This window comes from Suncus etruscus, chromosome 2, assembly GCF_024139225.1.
Source record: "Suncus etruscus isolate mSunEtr1 chromosome 2, mSunEtr1.pri.cur, whole genome shotgun sequence".
NCBI lineage: Eukaryota > Metazoa > Chordata > Mammalia > Eulipotyphla > Soricidae > Suncus > Suncus etruscus.
The window spans coordinates 146,781,136-146,805,944 of record NC_064849.1 but is presented as its reverse complement, the minus strand read 5'-3'; the positions used below and the strand labels follow the sequence as shown (position 1 = coordinate 146,805,944).

General features: G+C 35.4%; 1 protein-coding gene across 1 annotated transcript in view; it reads right to left on the bottom strand.

The window, feature by feature from the left end:
- Positions 1-24,809, bottom strand: part of ADGRV1 (adhesion G protein-coupled receptor V1) — a 322,278-nt gene that overhangs the window by 257,374 nt on the left and 40,095 nt on the right. Inside the window, 8 exon segments of the mRNA XM_049769107.1 lie at positions 5,880-6,060; positions 7,574-7,750; positions 13,486-13,859; positions 15,722-16,465; positions 17,255-17,472; positions 18,235-18,361; positions 22,227-22,493; positions 23,434-23,557. Coding sequence (XP_049625064.1) covers positions 5,880-6,060; positions 7,574-7,750; positions 13,486-13,859; positions 15,722-16,465; positions 17,255-17,472; positions 18,235-18,361; positions 22,227-22,493; positions 23,434-23,557 — 2,212 coding nt within the window.

The following is a 24,809-nucleotide window of genomic DNA, read 5'->3' as shown; positions in this document are numbered from 1 at the left end:
GGCAGTGGTGGGACATAGTGACAAAACTCAATGAAATAAATGCTTCGCCTAGAATACTGCACCCAGCAAAACTCACTTTCAGGTTTGAAGGAACAATACATAGCTTCACAGACAAACAACAGCTCAAAAACTTCACAGACTCAAAACCATTCTTAAAAGAAAAACTGAACGGCATACTTTAAGACAAGGCTTACCAACAGACACACCAAACTTTAATATAAAGACGGCACTAACTCCCAGGACAATTCTTTCTCTCAATGTCAATGGACTAAATGCACCAGTTCAGAGACACAGAGTGGCTAAATGGATCAAAAAACTCAATCCAACCTTCTGCTGCCTACAAGAAACACACCTGAATAGTCAGAACAAACATAGACTCAAAATAAAAGGCTGGAGGAAAATCATCCAAGCAAACAACACCCAAAAAAAAGCAGGAGTGGCCATATTAATATCAGATGATGCAAACTTTATACTTAGGAAAGTTGTAAGGGACAAAGATGGACATTTTGTATTAATCAAGGGATATGTACAGCAGGAAGAAATCACCCTCCTAAACATATATGCACCGAATGAGGGGCCAGCAAAATATTTAATACAACTGTTGACAAATCTGAAAAATAATATCAATAACAACACAATAATTGTGGGAGACCTCAACACGGCATTGTCAACACTAGACAGGTCAACCAGACTGAAACCCAACAAGAATATACTAGACCTGAGGAGAGAAATGGAAGTAAGAGGCCTAGTAGATATATACAGGACACTCCACCCCCAGAAGTCTGGATACACATTTTTCTCTAATGTACATGGGACATTCTCCAGGATAGACTACATGTTAGCACATAAAACATAACTCCGTAATATCAAGAGGACAGAAATTTTGCAGGCTGCCTTTGCTGACCACAAAGCCCTGAAATTATATATGAACTACAAAGGGACACAGAAGAAAAATTTTAACACCTGGAAGTTAAATAGCCTCATACTGAATAATCAGTGGGTCCGAGATGAAATCAAAGAGGAAATCAAAACCTTCCTGAAAACAATGGAGACATAAACTATCAGAACCTATAGGACACAGCAAAAGCAGTACTGAGAGGAAAATTTATAGCTTTGCAAGCACACATCAGGAAAGAAGAAGGGGCATACCTGAATAGCTTAATGACGCAGCTCATAGAATTAGAAAGTGCTCAACAAAAGGATCCAAAAATAGGGAGGCAGAAGGAAATAACAAAGCTGAGAGCAGAAATCAATGAAGTGGAAACCCGAAAAAACATCCAAAAGATCAACGAAAGCAGAAGTTGGTTCTTTGAAAAAATAAACAAGATTGATAGACCACTGGCAAAACTAACAAAGAAAGAAAGAGAGAGAAACTTGATAACTCGTATTAGGAATGAAAAAGGAGAGATCACTACTGATATGGTAGAGATTCAATGGGTAATCAGAAACTACTTTGAGAAACTCTATGCCACTAAAAATGAAAACCTGGAAGAAATGGATAAATTCTTGGAATCTTATAATCTTCCACGATTGAATGAAGAGGATGTAGCATATCTAAACACACCCATTACTATTGAGGAAATTAAGAAAGTAATCAAATGTCTGCCCAAAAACAAAAGCCCAGGCCCAGATGGATTTACTAATGAATTCTTTCAAACCTTTCAAGAGGAACTACTACCAATCCTGGCAAGACTCTTTCATGAAATTGAAAAAACAGGAAAACTTCCAAATAGCTTTTATGAAGCCAACATCACCTTGATACCTAAACCAGACAGAGATGCTACGAAAAAAGAAAATTACAGACCAATATCGCTGATGAATGCATATGCAAAGATCTACAACAAAATCCTGGCAAATAGGATTCAATGCCTCATTAAGAAGATCATCCACTACAATCAAGTAGGTTTCATTCCAGGAATGCAAGGCTGGTTTAACATCCGTAAATCTATCAACATAATACACAACATCAACAGCAAGAAAAATAAAAATCACATGATCATATTAATCGACGCAGAGAAAGCATTTGACAAGGTCCAACACCCATTCTTGATCAAAACTCTCAGCAAGATGGGAATGGAGGGAACCTTTCTCAATATAGTTAAGGCCATCTACCACAAGCCAGAGGCAAATATTGTCCTCAATGGAGAAAAACTGAAAGCCTTCCCTCTAAATTCTGGCACAAGACAAGGCTGTCCTCTCTCACCACTCCTATTCAACATAGCACTGGAAGTACTCGCTATAGCGATTAGGCAAGAAAAAGATATCAAGGGAATCCAGATAGGAAAGGAAGAAGTCAAGTTCTCACTGTTTGCAGATGACATGATACTCTACTTAGAAAACCCCAAAGACTCTATCAAAAAGCTTCTAGAAACAATAGACTCATATAGCAAGGTGGCAGGCTACAAAATTAACACACAAAAATCAATGGCCTTTCTATACACCAATACTAATAAGGAAGAAATGAACATTAAGAAAACAACTCCATTCACTATAGTGTCACACAAACTCAAATATCTTGGAATCAACTTGACTAAAAATGTGAAGGACCTATACAAAGAAAACTATAAAACTCTGCTCCAAGAAATAAGAGAGGACACACGGAAATGGAAGCACATACCCTGCTCATGGATTGGCAGGATTAACATCATTAAAATGGCAATACTCCCCAAAGCACTGTACAGATTTAATGCGATCCCCCTAAAGATACCCATGACATTCTTCAAAGAAGTGGATCAGGCACTTTTGAAATTTATTTGGAACAATAAACACCCTCGAATAGCTAAAGCAATCATTGGGAAAAAAATATGGGAGGAATTACTTTCCCCAACTTTAAACTTTACTACAAAGCAATAGTTATCAAAACAGCATGGTATTGGACAGGCCCTCAGATCAGTGGAATAAGCTTGAATACTCAGAGAATGTTTCCCAGACATACAATCACCTAATTTTTGATAAAGGAGCAAAAAATCCTAAATGGAACAAAGAAAGCCTCTTCAACAAGTGGTGTTGGCACAACTGGGTAGCCACTTGCAAAAAATTGAACTTAGACCCCCAGCTAACATCATGTACGAAGGTAAAATCCAAATGGATTAAAGACCTCGATATCAGACCCAAAACCATAAGATATATACAACAACACGTAGGTAAAACACTCCAGGACATTGAGGCTAAAGGCATCTTCAAGGAAGAAACTGCACTCTCCAAGCAAGTGAAAGCAGAAATTAACTGATGGGAATATATTAAGCTGAGAAGCTTCTGCACCTCAAAGGAAATAGTGCCCAAGATACAAGAGCCACCCACTGAGTGGGAGAAACTATTCACCCAATACCCATCAGATAAGGGGCTAATCTCCAAAATATACAAGGCACTGACAGAACTTTACAAGAAAAAAACATCTAATCCCATCAAAAAATGGGGAGAAGAAATGAACAAACACTTTGACAAAGAAGAAATACAGATGGCCAAAAGACACATGAAAAAGTGCTCCTCATCACTAATCATCAGGGAGATGGAAATCAAAACAACGATGAGACACCACCTCACACCACAGAGAATGGCACACATCACAAAGAATGAGAATAAACAATGTTGGCGGGGATGTGGGGAGAAAGGAACTCTTATCCACTGCTGGTGGGAATGCCGTCTAGTTCAACCTTTATGGAAAGCGATATGAAGATTCCTCCAAAAACTGGAAATCGAGCTCCCATACGATCCAGCTATACCACTCCTAGGAATATACCCTAGGAACACAAAAATACAATACAAAAACCCCTTCCTTACACCTATATTCATTGCAGCACTATTTACCATAGCAAGACTCTGGAAACAACCAAGATGCCCTTCAATAGACGAATGGCTAAAGAAACTGTGGTACATATACACAATGGAATATTATGCAGCTGTCAGGAGAGATGAAGTCATGAAATTTTCCTATACATGGATGTACACGGAATCTATTATGCTGAGTGAAATAAGTCAGAGAGAGAGAGAAAAACGCAGAATGGTCTCACTCATCTATGGGTTTTAAGAAAAATGAAAGACATTCTTGCAGTAATAATTTTCAGACACAAAAGAGAAAAGAGCTGGAAGTTCCAGTTCACCTCAGGAAGCTCACCACAAAGAGTGATGAGTTTAGTTAGAGAAATAACTACATTTTGAACTGTCCTAATAATGAGAATGTATGAGGGAAATGGAGAACCTGTGTAGAGTACAGGCGGGGGTCGGGTGGGGAGGAGGGAGCCTTGGGACATTGGTGATGGGAATGTTGCACTGGTGATGGGTGGTGTTCTTTATATGACTGAAACCCAAACACAATCATGTATGTAATCAAGGTGTTTAAATAAAAAAAAAGAATTATTAAAAAAATATTTACACTCATATTTAGCTCCATGGAATCTATTCCTGAATCTACAGTAGAATATAACTAATAGAATAACTAATGGAAACATAAAGGATTTGCAGTGTGTGTGTGTTTATATATATATATATATATATATATATACACATATATACATTGTGTATTGTTTTGGGGAGCATACCTGATGATGCTCAGGGGTTACTCCTGGCTATACACTCAAAAATTGCCTCTGGCTTTGGGGGACCATATGAAATGCCGGGGATTGAACTGAGGTCTGTCCTAGATCAGCCACATCATGGAAGGCAAAGGCACTACCACTGTGCTATCTCTGGCCCCTGCAGTATATATTTTTAATTTAACTATAAAGGCTCGAGTCAAAGAGCCTGTAAGATTTCCTAGAAAGATCTGTTTAGCTTATTTTAGATCTATGAAAGAACTATTACTTTCAGTGCGGAAAGTAGTCTCAATTTATTAAAAGATGACATTGATAATGGCCTCTGTCTTCAAGAAAATTATTACTTTTCAATAGAAGACAAATTAAAATAGTATTAAATCTACCTTATAATGCTTTATAAAAAGTAAGTGACAAAGTACTTCAATAGGGTGTTAACAGAGCATTAAGTATATTTTTAAATTTATAAAAAATAGTTGATAGTCAGGTGATAAGAAATAGATGAAACAGGGGCCGGAGAGATAGCATGGAGGTAAGGCGTTTGCCTTTCATGCAGGAGGTCATCGGTTCGAATCCCGGCATCCCATATGGTCCCCTGTGCCTGCCAGGGGCAATTTCTGAGCCTGGAGCCAGGAATAACCCCTGAGCACTGCCGGGTGTGACCCAAAAACCAAAAAAAAAAAAAAAAAAAAAAAAGAAATAGATGAAACACTTGGAAGTTATTCAGAGTTTGCATAACTAAAACAAAGTTGTGTGACTGTTGAAGGTCAGGTACCAGCACGTCCAGGCATGTTTAGACATTTATATGGCCCAGAATTGGAACATCAATCATGGCTCCACTAACCTTTTCCTTTATTAATTTCTCCTTAATAGTGTACCAATCATAGCTCAACTAGTGGACTATTTTGCATACATAACTGCTGCCAATTTGAACTTCTTAGACAACCCTAATTTACTTAGCTGATCAGAGTGAGAACAGTCATTTCTTTTCTGTGTACATGAGGTAATTCACAATAGAATTCTAGGTAACTCAGAACAGAATTCAAGATTTCTGTGAATTTTAAGGTTACAGTCTTTAAAAAACTCAAAATGCATATTTTTTCTTCACTTAATTATTCTTTAATCTGGGATAATACTTGAGTATGCTTTTTATTTTAAATCATTTAAATTTTAAATAATTTATTTAAATAAATAGGTATATGTCTAATACAACATTAAATTTTACTAGTTGATCTTTGTATTTCCCTTAAAAACAATGTACCTCAAAATTGCTGTTAATTCTTAATGAATTAATTCTTAATGAAACCAGTTATTCCCATTGAGGATTTTTTTGGCAAAAGGACAAGTTACCATATGGATGATCACTAGCTTTGATGGTAATATCTGTTGTTTCCTTTTCAGGATCTATACTTGCACCACTGGTGGGTGTTGAACCTAATTTCCCATCACCAGGAATTGCAGAAATCAGTGTTACACGGAAATATTGATTAAGTTCTGGAATATCATCATCAAGAACATATATATTCAGAACCTAAAAATATAAAAATCAAGATATATAAGCATCATGAAATAATTAACCACCAGAAGAAAATAATTGATTTAATCCAAGTAACTATTTTATATGGCATATTTCCATTCTTGGGATTTCCATTTTTTGGGATTTGGGCCATACCCAGCTGTGCTCAGGCATACTCCTGCCTCCTCATTCAAGGATCACTCCTGCTTATGCACAAGGAACCTTATGTGATGCTGGGAATTAAACCTGGGTTGTTTGTCGCAAGGTAAGGACTCTATCTAATATTTCTACTTAAAATATATATATATATATATATACACACATATTGAAAAATTAAACCTGAGAAACTAATTCTCTAAACAATAATCAGTACTGAGCAGTAATATTTTCTGTCCAAATAATGCTACTTGCTAATTAATACAATATAATATGATTATTATTTGCTAAAAGAACTACATTTAAAGTGTAAAAAGCAGTCCTTTGGATAATTTTAGGGTATAAATTCTAATTTTACTATTGATCACTAAAACACTTATCATGTATCAGTTACTTTAGAAACTTGTGTTATAAGGTAAATTAATTTTCTTTCTTTCAATTTATAGAGATGCCCTCCCTCAGTTTTATATTTTATTCAGCAGCTTTTAAATCCCATAAAACAGAGGTTCATAGTAGATTTACTGTATTATAATATTATAGCATAATATTATAATAAACAATTTATTATCTAGTGTACCTCTGGAAATCTATTTTCTTTTAAGTGAATGTATAGAAAGTACCCCCAATTGTTTCTGAGTTTACTACTGCTCCCCTAAAGCCCTTATTCTAGCACCTCCCAAAATAATATTTCCCACATTTAAAAACAGTCTTAAAATCCCCTCAGATTTTATTTATAACCCTTAATTATTTTATTTTTTCTGATAACCTATAAGCTATTTAATTTTTTTCTATTTTCAAGCTATTTAATTTTTAATTTAGATGTACACCAGGAGGAAGATGTAAGTTTCACTTACAAGAAGTGCTACAATGCTTAAGTCTATATTCACAACAAAAAAATTTTGGTTCATACAAAGTTTTTGAAGAAACCAGAGATTATCAAATTTTTCAAAATAAGAAAAATTAACTCCTCTAAGTTGAAAAAATAAAATGAGTCTATAGTTCTAATATTTCTCTCACTGGCTAATTGGAAGAGTACCATTAAAAATGATATAGTTTCCCATTATATCAATAATAATAAAAATCTTACATAAACCTTTGGCAAAAACATTTTTATTACATTGGGATAAAGAAACTGATAAAATGATACGCATAGTATTGAAAATTCTAATTTCACCTTTAACATAATATAAAACATATTATATCATAATATAGCTAATCAACTTAATATTGCAAATCTCTTAAATTTTTCAAAAACTCCAAAGTAATTAAAGCATATAATATACATATATATACATATGCTTTCATGATATATGTATATATCAGGAAAGACTTTCCAGGAAGCTTTCAAAGAAACAAAGAAAGTAAGGTTTACCTCTGATCGCTGCCAAGGGAGGAATGTGATAGTTCCACTGGCATTAGCAAAGTCATCAACATGGTAATTAATGCCATTAGATTCTATCTGTGAGATGGTGTAAAAAACATGCACATAATCCAGAGCTCCTCTGGTTCGTTCCACCACACAAGAAATGGTGGAGCCTTCCTCTGCAATCTGCAATTGAAAAAATTATAAATACATATTAATTTAAACTTGTCATAAAATTATGAAACTTGCATAAATAATATCTCCCATAAACTTAATTCTATCATTATTTCCGATAGGAAAACCTCTATATTCTTCCACTTAACTTTTGATACTGCTCTGAAGCCATTTTTTTCTCATTCCTTTAAAGAATGTATAGATTAAAAAAAAAAAAAAAAGAACTACAAATTGAGGCCGGAGTGATAGCACAGTGGTAGAGCATTTGCCTTGCACGTGGCCAACCTGGACACCCTGGTTCAATTCTTGGCATCTTATATGGTTCCCCTAGCCTGCCAGAAGCGATTTTTGAGCACAGAACCAGGAGTAACCCCTAAGTGCTGCTGGGTATGACCCAAAAATGAAAGGGAAAAAAAAGAAAAGAGAAGGAAGGAAGGAAGGAAGGAAGGAAGGAAGGAAGGAAGGAAGGAAGGAAGGAAGGAAGGAAGGAAGGAAGGAAGGAAGGAAGGAAGGAAGGAAGGAAGGAAGGAAGGAAGGAGAAGGAAAGAAAGAAAGAAGGAAGGAAGGAAGGAAGGAAGGAAGGAAGGAAGGAAGGAAGGAAGGAAGGAAGAAAGGAAGAAAGGAAGAAAGGAAGAAAGAAGAAAGAATACTGCCCAGACAAGTCAAGTATCACTGCAAATACTCCCGATTTTAAGAAGAAACCAATATATCAATACAAACATACATGATACTTCCAGTGGTCCTCAAACTTTTTAAACAGGGGGCCAGTTCACTGTCCCTCAGACTGTTGAAGGACCAGACTATAGTGAAAATAAAAACTATGAACAAATTCCTATGCACACTGCATATATCTTATTTTGAAGTGAAGAAACAAAACGGGAACAAATACAATATGTGGCCCGCGGGCCGTAGTTTGAAGACCCCTGCATGCAGACCAGAGCAATAGTATAGTATAGAAGGTAGGAGTAATTCCTGAGTATCATTGGGTGAGCAAAAAAGAAAAAAAAAGAACAACCCCCAAAAAGGTATAAATATGATGTAAATATATAATTATATTAATGGTATTCTAAGACTGGGAATGGTGTAAAGGGAAGTCGAAATGAAGAGACCACAATCACTCTGCTATGTTCCAAAATAACTGACATATCAAAGTATTATGAGCATAAAAAGGATTTCACATTTGCTTATATGATTTAATTCACAAGAAACAGTGAATACATGGGAAACAAGACACATGGGACTAACTATACAAAATCCACATATGCACACAAACACACACACACCTCAAAGATCTCAGATCAATCTCTATGCTACATGTGCCATTTATCCAAATTGGTTTTTGAGTTTTAAGGTTGTATTGGGGTTTTAGGTTCTGGGCCACACCCAAAACCAGGTTTGTTGACTCAGGGCTGACTCCTGGCTCTATTCAAAAATCACTCTTGGTAGGCTCTTTCATATGAGATGCAGGGGATTCTACCCTGATTAGCCAAGTGCAAGGCAAGCACTATGCCCTCTGTACTATCACCCTAGACCCACATTTACACAACCTGAATGTGATAATGTCCCTTCTGATTTCAGATCATCTTTCCATCACTTCACAGTGAAATAGATGGTATAATTCTTCTGATGCCCTGATTCTTAGTATGTCTGTAATTCTTCTGATACACAAGTATTCTTCTGATACAAAAGTAAATGAGTTTTTTTCCAAGTATGTGTAATACTTGTATTTTAAATTGAATACTTTAATTACTTCTTATTTACTATAATTAATAATTTTAATTATTAACATGTAAGTACAATTCTTATTTATTACAAGCATATGCAATATTTGTTTTGTAATATTTGTATTTTTAAGTGTGAAATATTTAATTAGTATTTTAATATAGGGGCAGGAGAGATAGCACAGCAGTAGGGAATTTCCCTTGCACTCAGCTGACCCAGGACTGATGGTGGCTCGATTCCCAGTAACCATATGGTCCCCCGAGCCTGCCAGGAGTAATTTCTGAGTGCAGAAAGGACTAACCCCTGAGTGCCGCTGGGTGTGACCCAAAAGAAAATGATCAAAAACATTTTAATATATATTTAATTATGAAATATTTATAGTATTTTAAATAGGAAATGTTAATGGTAAACTGATTGCTAAACAATTTTACATATTACTAATCAAAATTTAAGTACCTAACCTTAATTTTCTTATATATGTTGTACTTTTCATTATGCAATTTGGCATAAAATGATGTGTTGAGAGGGAAAGGATGAATCCTTACACGTTTTAATTAGAGGCTTATTAATTTAATTTATTCAAAATAATAATTTTGATTAAAATAAAAAATCATGCTTTTTCACTATGTAAGCATATATATTTCTAGGTGACATAAATGTTTTTTTCCATAAATTCCATAAATGTTTTATAAAGCATTTTTGTTTTTGTTTAACATTTTTTGTTTTGTTTTGTTACAGGTTTTGTTATAGGTCATTTTATTCTATCATATATATTTAGGTACAACATGTAACAGAACCATTATCATATCGCTCAGCTTTTTATAATAAATAGTAATTCACACTATTGCTTTCTCTTTTATTTCAGGAATCTACCAACCTTTACATCAGTTTTGGAGTAATTATAAAAGGTAATAATATAAAATTTTTTAATTATTTTCCAAAGGAAAATAATGCACAATTTTGAACCATGAATTGACTTTCTCTAATGAAATATAAGATCAAAGACAAACAGTACACACCCAATTAAATTTTTATTTTGTTTCATGGTTGGGTGATGATCTACGATATCAGATTGTAGCAGTATCATATATCTAAAAATAATCTAGTCACAAGACATATGGTAAGCACAAATGCAATCCAAATTGAAAGAATATTTTCATTTTTACAAGTGTCTTCCCCTGAATTTATGTGCAATGTTATAAACATAAAATCTATTTTTAAAAAAAGAATAATCTATTACTTTTAAAAGTAAAAGAGTGAAGCAAACCCCATAAAGTGTCTCAAAAGCATTAAAAATAAAGGACGACAACTTTATCTGTGAAGAAAAAAAAAATGTAACCATAGTGTTTAAATTTTTTTTAAAAAAAAGTGGAAAAAATAAAGAACTATTGCTGATATTAAAGGTACAGGACCTAGGAGATAAGAGCTTAAACAGTCACAAGGTATCAGTTCAAATTCCAAGTTTTCTTAGTATATTAGGGAAGGCCAAGGGGGAAAAAGGGGAAGTGAGGGGAAGAGGGGAGGCAAAAGGGAGAAGTGGGGAAGAAAGGAGAGAGTTGTGGAGAGGAGGGAAATAAAGGAAGACTAACATTTACTAAGCACTAACAATAACTGCCATGCCTTGTATAAGATATGGTGATCTCAACAAGCTATACTCAATAGGAACCTGTTACACTAGCAGTCCAGGGGACTAAAGATGGAGGTATGAGATGCATGCTGGGAACAGTGGTGGAGGGAGGTCATCACTGGTGGTAGGAATGGCCCTAATTCACTATCACTATGTACCGTAAATATAACTGTGAAAGACTTGTAATTCATAGTGGTCTCAATAAAAATATAAAAAGGGGGAGCGGAGTGGTGGCGCAAGCGGTAAAGCATCTCCCTTGCATACACTAGGACAGACTGTGGTTCGATCCCCCAGAGTCCCATATGGTCTCCCAAGCCTGGAGCGATTTCTGAGCACATAGCCAGGAATAACCCCTAAAAGTCACTGGATGTGGCCCAAAAACAAAAACAAAAAAAATTAAAATTAGAAAAGGGAGGGTTTGCTGAGAGATAGCACAGTGGTAGGACATTTGCCTTGCATATAGCTGATCCAGGACAGACAGTGGTTCGAATCCCAGCATCCCATATGGTCCCCCGTGCCTGCCAGAAGCGGTTTCTGAGTGCAGAGCCAGGAGTAACCCCTGAGCACTGCCAGGCGTGATCAGGAAAAAAAAAAAATAAAGATATGGCGATCTTTCTCATATAATTCAAGTTGGGGTATTTCTGGTACTGAAGATGAGAATATTTAATATTTGTTGCAACTATATTAAGTTGGCAGAAAGTGCATATAGCTAAATATGCAAGTTTATGGCATAGATATATAAATTATCATAAATAATAATTACTAACTTAACAATTTCTACATTTGCAATTCCTTAGACTAGAATATTTTATTTGAGGTATCCAAAGATATTTAAACATCTATCCTGACTCTCACCAAGCCAGAACTTAGAGCAACAGTAAATTTTGGGTCCTCAAACTTTTTAAACAGGGGGCCAGTTCACTGTCCCTCAGACCATTGGAGGGTCTGACTATAGTAAAAACAAAACTTATGAGCGAATTCTTATGCACACTGCATATATCTTATTTTGCAATGAAGAAACAAAACAGATACAAATACAATATGTGGCCCACAGGCCATAGTTTGAGGACCACTGTTAGAGAATCAAAGGAATTGGAGGTAGAACAAAAGCATAATAGGTAGAAAGCTTGCCTTGCATGTGACCAACCTGAGTTCAAGACCTGGCATCCAATTGGTCCCTGAACCCAACCAAAAGTGGTACCTTAATGCAGCAGTGTGTTGCCCAAAAAGAAACAAACAAAAAAATAGAGATCCAGGCAAACAATCTGACATAATGAAATCTATACGCTGGTGTTTTTACACTCTCCTTTCATGCTACTCTTAATCATTTCAATTTACAAATATACACTTCTTAATCTACTTGATTTAACTTGCAAAGGGATTCTCCTATTCCTTGGCAGTCTTTCATGCACACTGAGCTCTTACTGTCATATATAACACCTGTGAAGTAGTTTCATGAGATCTCACATTACTGAACAGGAAACCAAAATGATTACGAACCTTTGAAAAGTTGGAAAGAACTGAAGGATAGTAAAACAACTTAATGCATTAAACTGGCAAGGATAGATGATAAGATAGGTATTTACACCCAACACATAGGAATATTATAACTACATAGGCACATTTCACATGTAAGATAAAAAATTACATTTTTTATCATTTCCAATACCATTATTCAATGAAACTTTCAAAATGTTGTTCCATTTATTTATATGGTAGTATATGGTAGTAACAAAAAGCATATTAAATGTAAATATAGTTATGCATTCTGTGAAGAGCACTAACTTTAAAATTGTTCAAGTTTCATATGCTAATTTACTACTTCCATCAACTCACGAACTTTTGATCTAACTTAGAAATTGAAAAGCCTGGAGTCAGAGTGGTAGCACAGTGGTAGGGCATTTGCCTTGCATGTGGCTGACCCAGGACTGATGCAGGTTCAATCCCCAGCATCCCATATGGTCTCCCAAGCCAGGAGTAATTTCTGAGTGCAGAGCCAGAAGTGACCCCTGAGTGCTGCTGGGTATGGCCAGAAAATAACAAAAAAATATCGAAAGTCCAGGGGGCTGGAGCCATAGCACAGCAGAGAGGGCATTTGCCTTGCATACAGCTGACCCAGGTTCAATCCCCCGCATCCCATATAGTCCCGCAAGCCTGCCAGGAGTCATTTCTATGCACAGAGCCAGGAGTAATTCCTGAATGCTTCTGGGTGTGGCCCCAAAACAAAACAAAAAAAAATTGAAAGTCCTTGTAATTTACATATGTAACAGCTGGCTCTTGAATACTTCTGGGCTCCTATACTCATGCAATACTACTAAATGAAAGAAACCGTACTTTCAAAACTAAGCCATCAACAATGGATTCTTTAACTCTAAAATCCTCCAAGCTTGGTACTTACTTCTGGAATACAAGTTCCTGTGAAGCCAAATAAGCCATTAGCATTATCACTTTTTTGTATTCTTAATCTTGCTAGAGCATTTTCTCCAGAAATACGAGCTCCTCCATAAACAGAGACTAGTTTAAGAATAAATAGTTCTTCTCCTTCTTCTTCATTGTCATCTTTTGCAGAAATAATGAATGACTTATTTGTTTCTCCCTGTCTGAATTCCAGATATCCAGAAATAGGATATAAATCATTCTTTGCTGGCATGGCATGAAGTTCATAAATTTCTTCGAGACTCAGCTTTTTGTCATAGGACCTCACGTCTTGCATTAGACCTGTAAATCTACTGTTGCCGTTTATTCCTGCTCCAATTCTCAGTATTCCTGGACCTGAAATTAGAGCAAGGTTAAAATGCCACAAATGCCTTAATAAACTTGTCTTGAACTACAAGCATTATTTGGAAAACAAAACCAAGTATTGAAAGGTCTTATTAGATGAAATTTTTATATAGCTAGATGGTATATGAAAGTTTGATGAAAATAAAACAGTAATTAGAACTTAATGATACTTCGATCATACAGATATAGTATCTTTGGTGAGACATTTCTTCCATGACACTTGAAAATTTACCTAAAGACCTAATAATGAAACTATTCAATTTGTATTTTCTTATGGGAGGACCCTCAAACAGTATTCATGATGCCCAGGGACCCCAGCTACTCTTCTTGGTCAATGAGGTTGGTGATTCAATGCAAGGGCCAGAAGATGCAGTGCTACTCAGAACCCACATGTAATGGTGCTCAGGTGTAGTGTATGCCACTTGTATGCTAATTGTGGTATATGCTATGGGAATGTTTTTTGCCTGTCATCCCACCTGGATCTTCCAAGTGGGGACGATAAAGGAGAAAATAAATAGCTTGTTGGCGAGGCATAAGGGGCTCTTTTGGCAGAGCTGACGGCTGGTTCGAGTGGCTTTTGGGAGCTGGCTTCAGACTGACAAAGGACTCTCTTTGCGAGCCTTTTATTCCCTATTCTTTTGTCTGTGTGGATTTTTTACTCCGGATATTATTACCAAGGTCTCCCCCAAAAGGGGGGATGGAAGAATGGGAATTAATGTATCTTTCTGGGAGCTATTTGTAGACTCAGAAACAATCAATTAGGGGTTCAGTTTCCACCAACACTCAGGTACCTCCAGAACTGCACTTGGTGAGGCTAGGGGACCATGTGATGCCAGAGTTCAAATTTGAGTTTGATACATGCCAGGCAGGTGCCTTAACTGTCACACTATTGCCTGGCTATTCAGTTACAATGGTAAGCCTTTAGTATTAATATTCTTGAGTATCAATTCTTTAGTGTTAATATTCTTTGAGGATTTCAAGCTTCCATCTGTCAGAAACTTAACTAGAATGAAGTTAATTTGAACAAAGTTGTGATAATTCAATTCCAAGTTTTTGTGGATCTCAATCACAACTTCTCTTCTGATATTTACCAATATTTATTTGTTCCATTCTTTCTCTAGTGATTCACTAAGGTATCTATATAAGATGAGTGCTTAGAAGTAACTTGAAGGGAAAATTTCTTATCAATTACATCAGCCAGCCAGCTCTCAAGACACTACCTAGAGTTCTTTCAGTATAATCACAAATTTCCAACATATTATTTCACTCTTTAACCTTTCCAGCAATTCTCTCTCTTTTTCTCTTTCTTTCTTCACCCTCTTTCTGTCTCTCACCAACTACTTTCCATGTATACAATAGGTAAAAACAGTGAGCTTTATTAATACTGAGCTAAAGTTAGACAATTTAATTGACATGAAAACAAGAAATAAATCATTTTAAGTTCTTGAAATGCCCATTTCCATCTATCAAGACTAAACTTAGCAGCAGTCTTCCAGATATCCATTGTGCTTCCCATCCCTATAACTTTGTTTTTCCCTTTGCCTGAAATACTATTTCTCCTGCTTTTTATTCCCAGAAGGTAAATAAATGCCAACCTTCACAATTCTTTTCTCTCTTCTTATGAGTGTTGTCTGCCTGCATATTTCTCTTTCAATCTATCCCAAGTTCTCTAGGAACAAGGACTGAACCAATTATGTACCACTCACCCAGCTATATGATCATGGTATCTGTGTAGTCTTATTTAAGAAATTAAACTAATACATGAGCAGAGCTTAGATAGATTAATCTTTCTAAAGAACCAAAAATATTTCAGATCCAAAATACAGTTTAAAAGTTGTAAAAATGTCACTGACCATCAAAAATTGCTTCTCCTTTCAAACTCTTGATTCCTTTTGGCATTGCACTTCCATCAAGGTAGAATTCAATTATACCATCATCAAGGATAATTAAAAGATGAAGCCAAACATTTTCTTCCAAATATTTTATGACTGTTGTCTTGGCAATATATGTAGTGTTGGAACCCAATGTTTTGTAATGAAGAGCAAGTGTCACATGGGATTCATTCGTTTGAATTCTTACCCCATAGTAGATGCCTCCTTTACCATCATCCTTTGCTATAACAAATCCATTCGTATTAGCATTGGGCATAACCCAAGCAGAAAATGTAAAGTTGGCAATTGAATTGTTCCTGGAAGGATGGTATTTTGGGTTAACAGTTCCAAATGCACCCTCTAATCCACTAAAATACAAGGCATCTGTTCCACTATGGTGACGCCTCATGTGTGGTTGTAAATGTACAGTGCTGGGGAAGTTTCCAAGCAGCAAATAATCTATCACTGGAGGCAAACCAGTATTAAACCCACTTGACAATATTTCCCAGCCTACTCGTACATCCCCAAAGACACCTTGTTGCCTCAAAATGGTAAAGTTGGTAATATAAGACATATCATCTTCTGAGAAGACATCTTCAGCCACTTCCCTTTCTAAACATTCTGGATCCAAGATGAAAATTCCAAAAGGGTCATCATTGAGTGGAATCATTACTGTCACCTGAAGGTTAACTCCTGCTAGTTGACCCCCAGGCCCTGGGAAGCCACCTGTAGTAAAATAAATTGATCCTAAGTGAGAAACCAAAATTTGAAAGCAAATTGAGAAACCATAAGTGAGAAACCATAAATTTCTCACCATAAGTTGAAACCATAAGTGAGAAACCAAAATTCTAACATATGGTGAGGACAAAAAAATTTTTAGAGAACTTCTGGCTAAATAATTTAATTACTGATCAATAAACAACAGATTAACCTTATGCCTTTCACTACATTTTCTGAGGTACACTGGTTCATTATAACCCAGAGAATCAGAGAAAGCTGGTTTCTGTGCTTAGTAAAAAAGTAATGAAAAAAGTCTGATTTTTAATTTATGAAACAAAAAATAAATTTTATGGTATTTCTTGCTTTCACTAATATTTTGTAAAAATGGAATTATTATGAAAAACTATAATAATTAGACTTAGCAAAAAAATAAATGTTTTGTTTTTGTTTTATGATCCACATCCAGTGGTCTGTAGGGCTTACTTCTAGCTCTGTACTCTCTAGTTGCCCAGAAATCACTACTAGCAGTTCCCTGAGAACCATGGGTTGTTGGGGATCGACTGAAGGTCAACCGCATACATGACAAGTACTTTATCTGCTGTATTATCTCCTGCCCCACCAAAACAAACATTAAAAGTAAGACTACTATCACAAAGGACATTTAGAAACTTAAAATCAGACCATTCAGATACATTTACTTTTTCAGCGATTATATTACCAGTAACTTAGCCCTAATTATTTAAATACATAATACAAATTTTGAGAGGTAAAAATAAAAAATATTAGATAACACACCTGAAATATTTACAAGTTTTAGAATATAAAACTCAGCAAACTCAGGTATTCTGTCTGGATATGCATGAAGAATTACTGGTTTACTTTCTTCCCCATCTATAAAATCAACAGTCCCCGAAATTTCATAAAACTCTTGTCTTGGATGCAGAACAGAATCATTCTGAAATAGCTGCCAAGTCACAGAAACATTGCCAAAGTGTCCTCTGTGCCTCAATATCCTACATGAAAAGTTAAATAAAATTAATATTTGTGAAATAATTATAAGCAATAAAGACATCAGTAATAGTTTACTTTGCTATCTCAATACATATTTTTCTATTAAGTATCTTACAGGGCCGGCGCGGTGGTGCTAGAGGTAAGGTGTCTGCCTTGCCAGCGCTAGCCTAGGATGGACCGCGGTTCAATCCCCCGGTGTCCCATATGGTCCCCCAAGCCAGGGGCAATTTCTGAGCGCATAGCCAGGAGTAACCCCTGAGCATTACCGGGTGTGGCCCAAAAACCAAAAAAAAAAAAAAAAAGTATCTTACATAGAAAACAGCCAGCTGGCTAGCCTTCACTGAGCATCTTTATGACTATTACACTTAAGAATGAGGTAAATCTTTCAGTAACAAATGGTATAGTCTTTAAAATTCATATCTAAAGAAAAATTCTAAGCCCAACTGAAAAATATTTACATAACTATTGGCAAAAGTTCTTCAATAAGATCTGAAAGTGTGAGAAAGTCTCAAATAATTTAATTGTCTTGGAAATTACAAAAAATGAAAGGTATGCAAATGGTAAGAAGACTAAGTTTTTCTTATCAGCAAACTAATCCTTTTTCTTAACAAATGGCAAAAGCATAAACAAAGTTTGCAATTTACTCAGATAAACAACTTTGAAATCAGTCCATGCCTAACTAAAATTTTTAGTTTTGAGATGAAAATATTTTAATATACGCTGAAAAATCCAGTTTTAAATTTGCCTTAATCAAATATTCTTACCAAAAAGCATTGGTCTTTCCTTCCTCTACTGCTTTGTCTATGGGCTCCAAAGAAAAAATACCATTTGGGTCATCATTAGCTTCAATAATTACTGTAGCTGTTCCATATTGAAATACTACAGTATCACCTAAATTAAAGATAGAAAAGTTATATATAAGAAAGGTAGTTATCTTGCTATTCTATATTTGAATTAAGGACAATTTATGACTAAGTTCAAATTTCAGAAAGAATTTAATTATCAATGATCATAAAAACATGAACAAGAGTTATCTTATGGGGCCGGTGAGGTGGTGCTAGAAGTAAGTTGTCTGCCTTGCAAGCGCTAGCCAAGGAAGGACCGTGGTTCAATCCCCTGTCGTCCCATATGGTCCCTCCAAGCCAGGGGCAATTTCTGAGCTCTTAGCCAGGAGTAATCCCTGAGCATCAAACGGGTGTGCCCCCCACAAAAAAAAAGAGTTATTTTATAAAAAATAAAGTAAATGTGATTCATCTATGAGGAAAAAATTTAATTATTTTATTGCAAAAACATACAAACCACTTTTCTTTACAATAAGATTATTGCCTCAAGAGAAAAACTAGAAATAAAAAAGCAGCTTCAGTACTAACTTTTGAAATAGATTATTTTATTCATAAAGTAAAAAGCTGGTTTAGTTGTATTATAAAAATAAAGCTACCTCTATTCACACTAGGCAGAATCTGAAAAAAAACCCAAGTGTCTGAGGACCAATAAATGGATAAATAAACAGGTATATCTGGAATACCACACAGCTGTTAAGAAGATAAAGTCATGAAATTTACTGCTATATGGATGAATACAGAGTGTATTATGTTGAGTGAAATGAGTCAGAAGGAGGGAGAGATGGACAGACACAGAACAATGGCATTCATCTGTGAGATATAAAAAATTAGATAGTATGGGGGCGGGAGTGATGATAGCACAGCAGATAAGCGTTTGCTTTGTACACAGCTGATCTAGGTTCCCTGGCATCCCATATGGTCCCCCGAGCCTAAGAGGAGTGATTTCTAAATGCATAGCCACCATATATGCTCAGAAAGTAAACAAATAAAAAATGATGCTAATAATATCCAGAATAATAAAGACAAGGTCCAAAAGAACCAGTCCATGGTAGGAAGCTTGTCACAAAGAGCAGGGGAGACCAGTTAGGGCAAAGAAGAGACCACCATGACATGACAGACGCTCTGGACAAGAACTGGGTGCTGAAAGGAGATAAAGTGATATTCATGGTACCCCATTAATTACAATATTGCAAACCACAGTGTCTAAAAGGAAAAGATAAAGAGAGAAGAAAAATGTCTGCCACAGAGGCAGACAGGGGAGAGGGCGAGAGGGAATGCGGAAGGGCAACTGGGGACATTGGTGGTGGGAAACAAGCATTGATGAATGGTGTTGTACATTGTATGACTGAAACTCAATCATATCACTCATGAACAATTCTGTAACTGTGAAAAAAAAGAGAAGAAATGATGGGGCCGGCGAGGTGGCACTAGAAGTAAGGTGTCTGCCTTGCAAGCGCTAGCCAAGGAAGGACGGAGATTTGATCCCCCGGCTTCCCATATGGTCCCCCCAAGCCAGGGGCGATTTCTGAGCTCTTAGCCAGGAGTAACCCCTGAGCATCAATGGGTGTGCCCCCCCCCAAAAAAAGAGAGAAGAAGTGAGATTACACATGAAAATAGTTTAAAAGTTAATTTAAAAAGAAAAATAAAGAAAATGCTACCCATATTAGAATCACTACCTTGAATGTTTTTCTTTAAATCTCTGATTTATGTAGCAGAGTTTTTTCTGGTCATTGATAGAACAATTCAATCTTCATAATGTTGAATTTGAGTCTGTCTACTCTAATTCAATATATAGCATGTTATCCCCTTTACTGCCCAAATGGTTTTCTTCTCTTTCACAGTGTTCCTCCCTGTTCTAGCTATATGCTGTACAAGCAAAAGTCTTTCCCATCTTTATTCTCTTGACTTTTACCATTTCTGAAGTCCCAGCTCAAGAAGCAATGATTCCCAAATTCTTCCCTGAGTATCCAAGTGAAGCTAGGTCTTAATATATTAAAAATAAGGAGTGATATCACTCCTTATCAGAGAAAAGAGTGACAACTATGAAAAAGGAGAAAACTAAAATGAACTTGTGACTACAATGAGTCTATATAAACTAAGAGTTTTCAACATAAGTCAATTGTATATGAAACTATACATTTAAGATTATATGTGTATAAATATTGTGTTCAAGAAGAAGAATAATCTCAACAAAAAATGCACACAAACTCTCTTGAGTCCTAATTTACATTCATGACAGAAAAAGTTTGATAGAGAAGAGGCAGATTTTGGTTGTAATACAAGTTCAGATAATTGTAGATTAGTTTACTGTGCCAAGAAGCAAGAAAAATGCTCAAAGAATAACTGGGACATGTCACAAAAACAAAGGACTTTTATTTAAGAGGCCATAATCAATGGTCAAATCTAGAATAATTTGACTTTCAAAACAAATAATAATATTACCCAATACAGTAAAGAGAATCTTGAGTCTATTCAGATATATTTCTTTTTTTTTTTTTTTGGCGTCCCTGGATGAGCACAAATATTCAGATATATTTCTATGAAAAACTTGAAAATTAGATGAGTAAAAGGCTATTTACATAGCATTAAAATATCTCTCACATAAAATAGATATTAATTACAAAGGGAAATGTAGCTTAGGGGAGATGGTAAGATTTTTGCCACAGAAAATATACTTTAAAGGAACTTTAGGATAAAGGTACAAAACACAATAATGGACAAACTGCAGGCATATGATGAGAACAAATAATCATTTGTATTCAAGCACGGCCAAAGATGCAACACCTGATTAATAAGCAAACATCAAACAAACCCCAAATGTGAGAAATTCTACAAAATGTTTAACCTATATTCTTTTCTATTACCAAATTTATGAAAATGAAGAAAAGACTTAAACGTAACTACAGTATATGGTCATACCACCCTGAACGTGCCCGATCTCGTCTATTCTTGGAAGCTAAGCAGGGTCGAGCCTGGCTAGTACTTGGGTGGGAGACCACCTGAAATACTAGGTGCTGCAGGCTTTAAAAAAAAAAAGTGACTACAGATTGGTGATATTAAAAAGCCTTGACAAAAGAAAAATGCAATGACAAAAAATGTCATGACAAATAAATGCAATCAATAACTTTGAAAGCAATCATTTTGTCAGAAATGACCCTTTGAGAAAGCTCAAGAAATCTGAGTGGTCTGAGGCAATAACTATATGAATTTAATTTCATTTTTATAACTTCAGATAAAAGATGTATGTAGTAAGGAATCATGGTGATCATATTTTCAACTTATCTGGAAAGTTTGAAGGGAAAACAACTCTTTGTATTGTAAGACAATTAGGTTAATATAAAGAGACGCACAAGCACCTCTACAAAATATGGAGTTTGAAAATCTTGATTTACTTATAGTATAAAGAATATGAAATAATCTTTCCCCCATCCATCTTTGCATATTGTCATGTGATATGGACACCGTTCCAGAGATTTATCCATCATATGAATCCAGTCACCTGAAGAATGAAGATTCCCATCTAGAGGTTGCAGCAACCTGCTAGCATGGCAGAGAGTGATAGAGTCTTGATGCCCTAAACCCTGATAAGAACAATAGAATATTTCTATTCCCTATGTAATACCATATGTACTTTTCAATCCAGCCCATATTGTGAAAATTCATTTAAAATAAATGAATTCAGAAGGTGATAAGGAATTCTATAAATAAATTATATTTATTTTTCTATAAGTAATTGAATCCAGGAAGCGATAAGGAAGATTAAGCACAATCTTCACCTCATCTCTCAAAAAAGTTATGAAATATTTTTGCTCTTGAACAGTTACCAAAAAACAATCAAGTACTAACACTACTTACTGCCATTTAAATAAAACATTGAAAATAATTAGATAAGTCTTAAAATATAATGCATTTACCTGTTGAATTAAAAAGAGTTATATAAAAGAGCTCATCTCTCTCTGGGATATCATCTTCATTAACAATTATGGATATGTTCTGCTCGCTACTTCCAACAGCAAACACCAGCATTTTCCCTTTTTCAACAGGAACAAAATCTCCATCTCTTGCTTCAGCTGTCCCACCCATGGTGGCATACAGCACAGTGCAGGCAGTATCAAGAGATCCATTTCTGAGAACTGTAAAGTCAGCAGTTTCACCTTCCTGAACCCTCACTACACGAGGTTCTGAAATATTCATATAGAAGGAATGTGAGTGCTTCTGATTCCACACACTTTCAGATAATACAAGTTATTACCTAGCTCCATCTCTAGAAATATCCTCCTATCTTTGCTTAAAGAATGAACTCTATTTTTCCATCTCCTATAAAAGATTTCCTCTTATTTATTCCAATGATTTCCCTCTTTCTTTAATTTCCACTGTCTTCACACTCAACCTATCAATAAACTACCTATTATCTAAACACCGATGCCTGCATTTTCATATTCTCTAGAGAGTTGTTTACAAGACTTGCATGCATCAAGCCCCAAATTCAAATGCAGGCACTACAAGGACCTCCCAGACAACATTGGCAAGTGTGTCCCAAGGTTCTCCAGAAATATGGACAAGAGCAAGAATGCATGGCTTGTCCATAGCACTGAAATATCAGGCCCACACAAGCATAAAAGGTATGGAGTGGTCACTACATCCACTGGATACTTCTTGGGAGGTAACCAAAATATATAAAGGTGAAAATGAAACTAAAAGGTATTCCAAACAGAAAAAAAAAAGTTCTAAATAAAACTGAGAAGCATGCTAAAAATGGAGATTCCTTGATTTTTATAGTCCCTTAAATAGTAGGTATTAATTGGGTACAATACCAACTCTGCTAGCTACATTTGCGTACTTAAAACAGGTCACATGGGACAATGTTCTTTTTCTATAAAAATGAAAATTATCTTGAAACTTGGAACAGAGAGAAGAATAAAACTAACAAAACTCATATATTTTTTTCTTTAGAAGATCTTTTAGAAAAGGCTTGTTGAGAAGTCAGATTGAATAATGATGATCCAAAATAAAAAAACAAATTTAAACAGGTATCAACAGTGGAATCAGATATGTTTGTTTCAAAAAGCATAGACTGCTTAAGAAAGATGCACATTTACTCAAATAAATGAGCAATACCACCTGCAAAGTAAATGGGGTCATCATTTCTTCTAATCCTCAGAGTTGCGATAGTATTATTTCCTAGCTTAGCTCCTCCAGTGGCATTAAGTAGAATAATAGTAAATTCTTCCATTTCCTCTGGAATCTTTTGGGGAAAAGATGCCATGCAGAATTTTAAGTCAGGTAACTTGTACATATAACTTTATAATGTATTCCTATATTATTATTCTTTTTAAATTAGCTCTATTACTATTATTAAATTCATTTCTATTTGAGGCAAAATTTTTCTAAAGCATTCAAGTGGACTTAAGTCTCTAAAAATATTTTAATAAATCATTCATAGTCATGTTTTAATTGATTTTTTTCTCTGGTTTATAACAGTATTAGAATTTCTGAACTATAGCTTTACACTTGCATCATGTAAGATCCTCCACATCATTTTATTTGGAGTAACAAAACTTAATATAGATATTTTTCTAAAACTAAAAACACAACAGATCTCACATTACTTTGATAAGAAAAGAGATTTATATTGTTTACAAGAATAAAATAGTAAAAGAGAAAAATAACTGTTGACCCATTTAGTGAAGAGTCCAAATAGTATCAAAAGCTCAATTACCTTTCAGTCCAAGATCACTAATAGACCTTAATGAAGTTTCTTCAAGATCCCATTCGCACATCTCTAAGATTAAGTGGCTCTTTGGGTTGGCAGTTTGTCTTACCCTTTATCTATGAGTTGGTCATCTCTTTCTATTTCTTTGTTTTTGTTTCTGTTTTGTTTGTTTCTGAGGCCGAACCCAGAGTGACTATGGTTTACTCCTGGCTCTGTGCTCAGGGATCAGGGCGGTGGGCTCAGGGGAACATAAGGTGCTAAGGATCAAACCCAGATCTATCACATGCAAGACAAATGCCGTACCCACACTACAACATCTCAGGCCCCAGTCTTCTCATTCTTTAACAGATTTTATCTCTTCATGGAGACGATGGAAGGATGGTACATAGGCTTCTGTGCTAGCACCATTCCCCACAGAACAGGTCCCCACCTAATATTAAATTCTGATTCTTTGTTAATAATAGACAAGCACTGAACTAAATCCACAATCTATCTAGTTCAGTGTCCTAATTCTAAGATACACTCTAAGATACATGGTAGATTATGGCGTGAATTCAATGGGCTTAAGCACCAGTTATGGCTTAGCCTCTGTCACAAATGTGACTCCTTAAATTAGATGCCTATGCAATCAATGGCCACTATCAGTTCTAAGAGATAAAAGTCTCTTCAGGACCATCAAAAAAGAGTATTTATCTTTTGGCTTAGACTCAGATATTGCCATATTTGAGCTCTTTACCATATAGTACCATACAAAATCTATAACCAGACAGTCACTTATGAAATA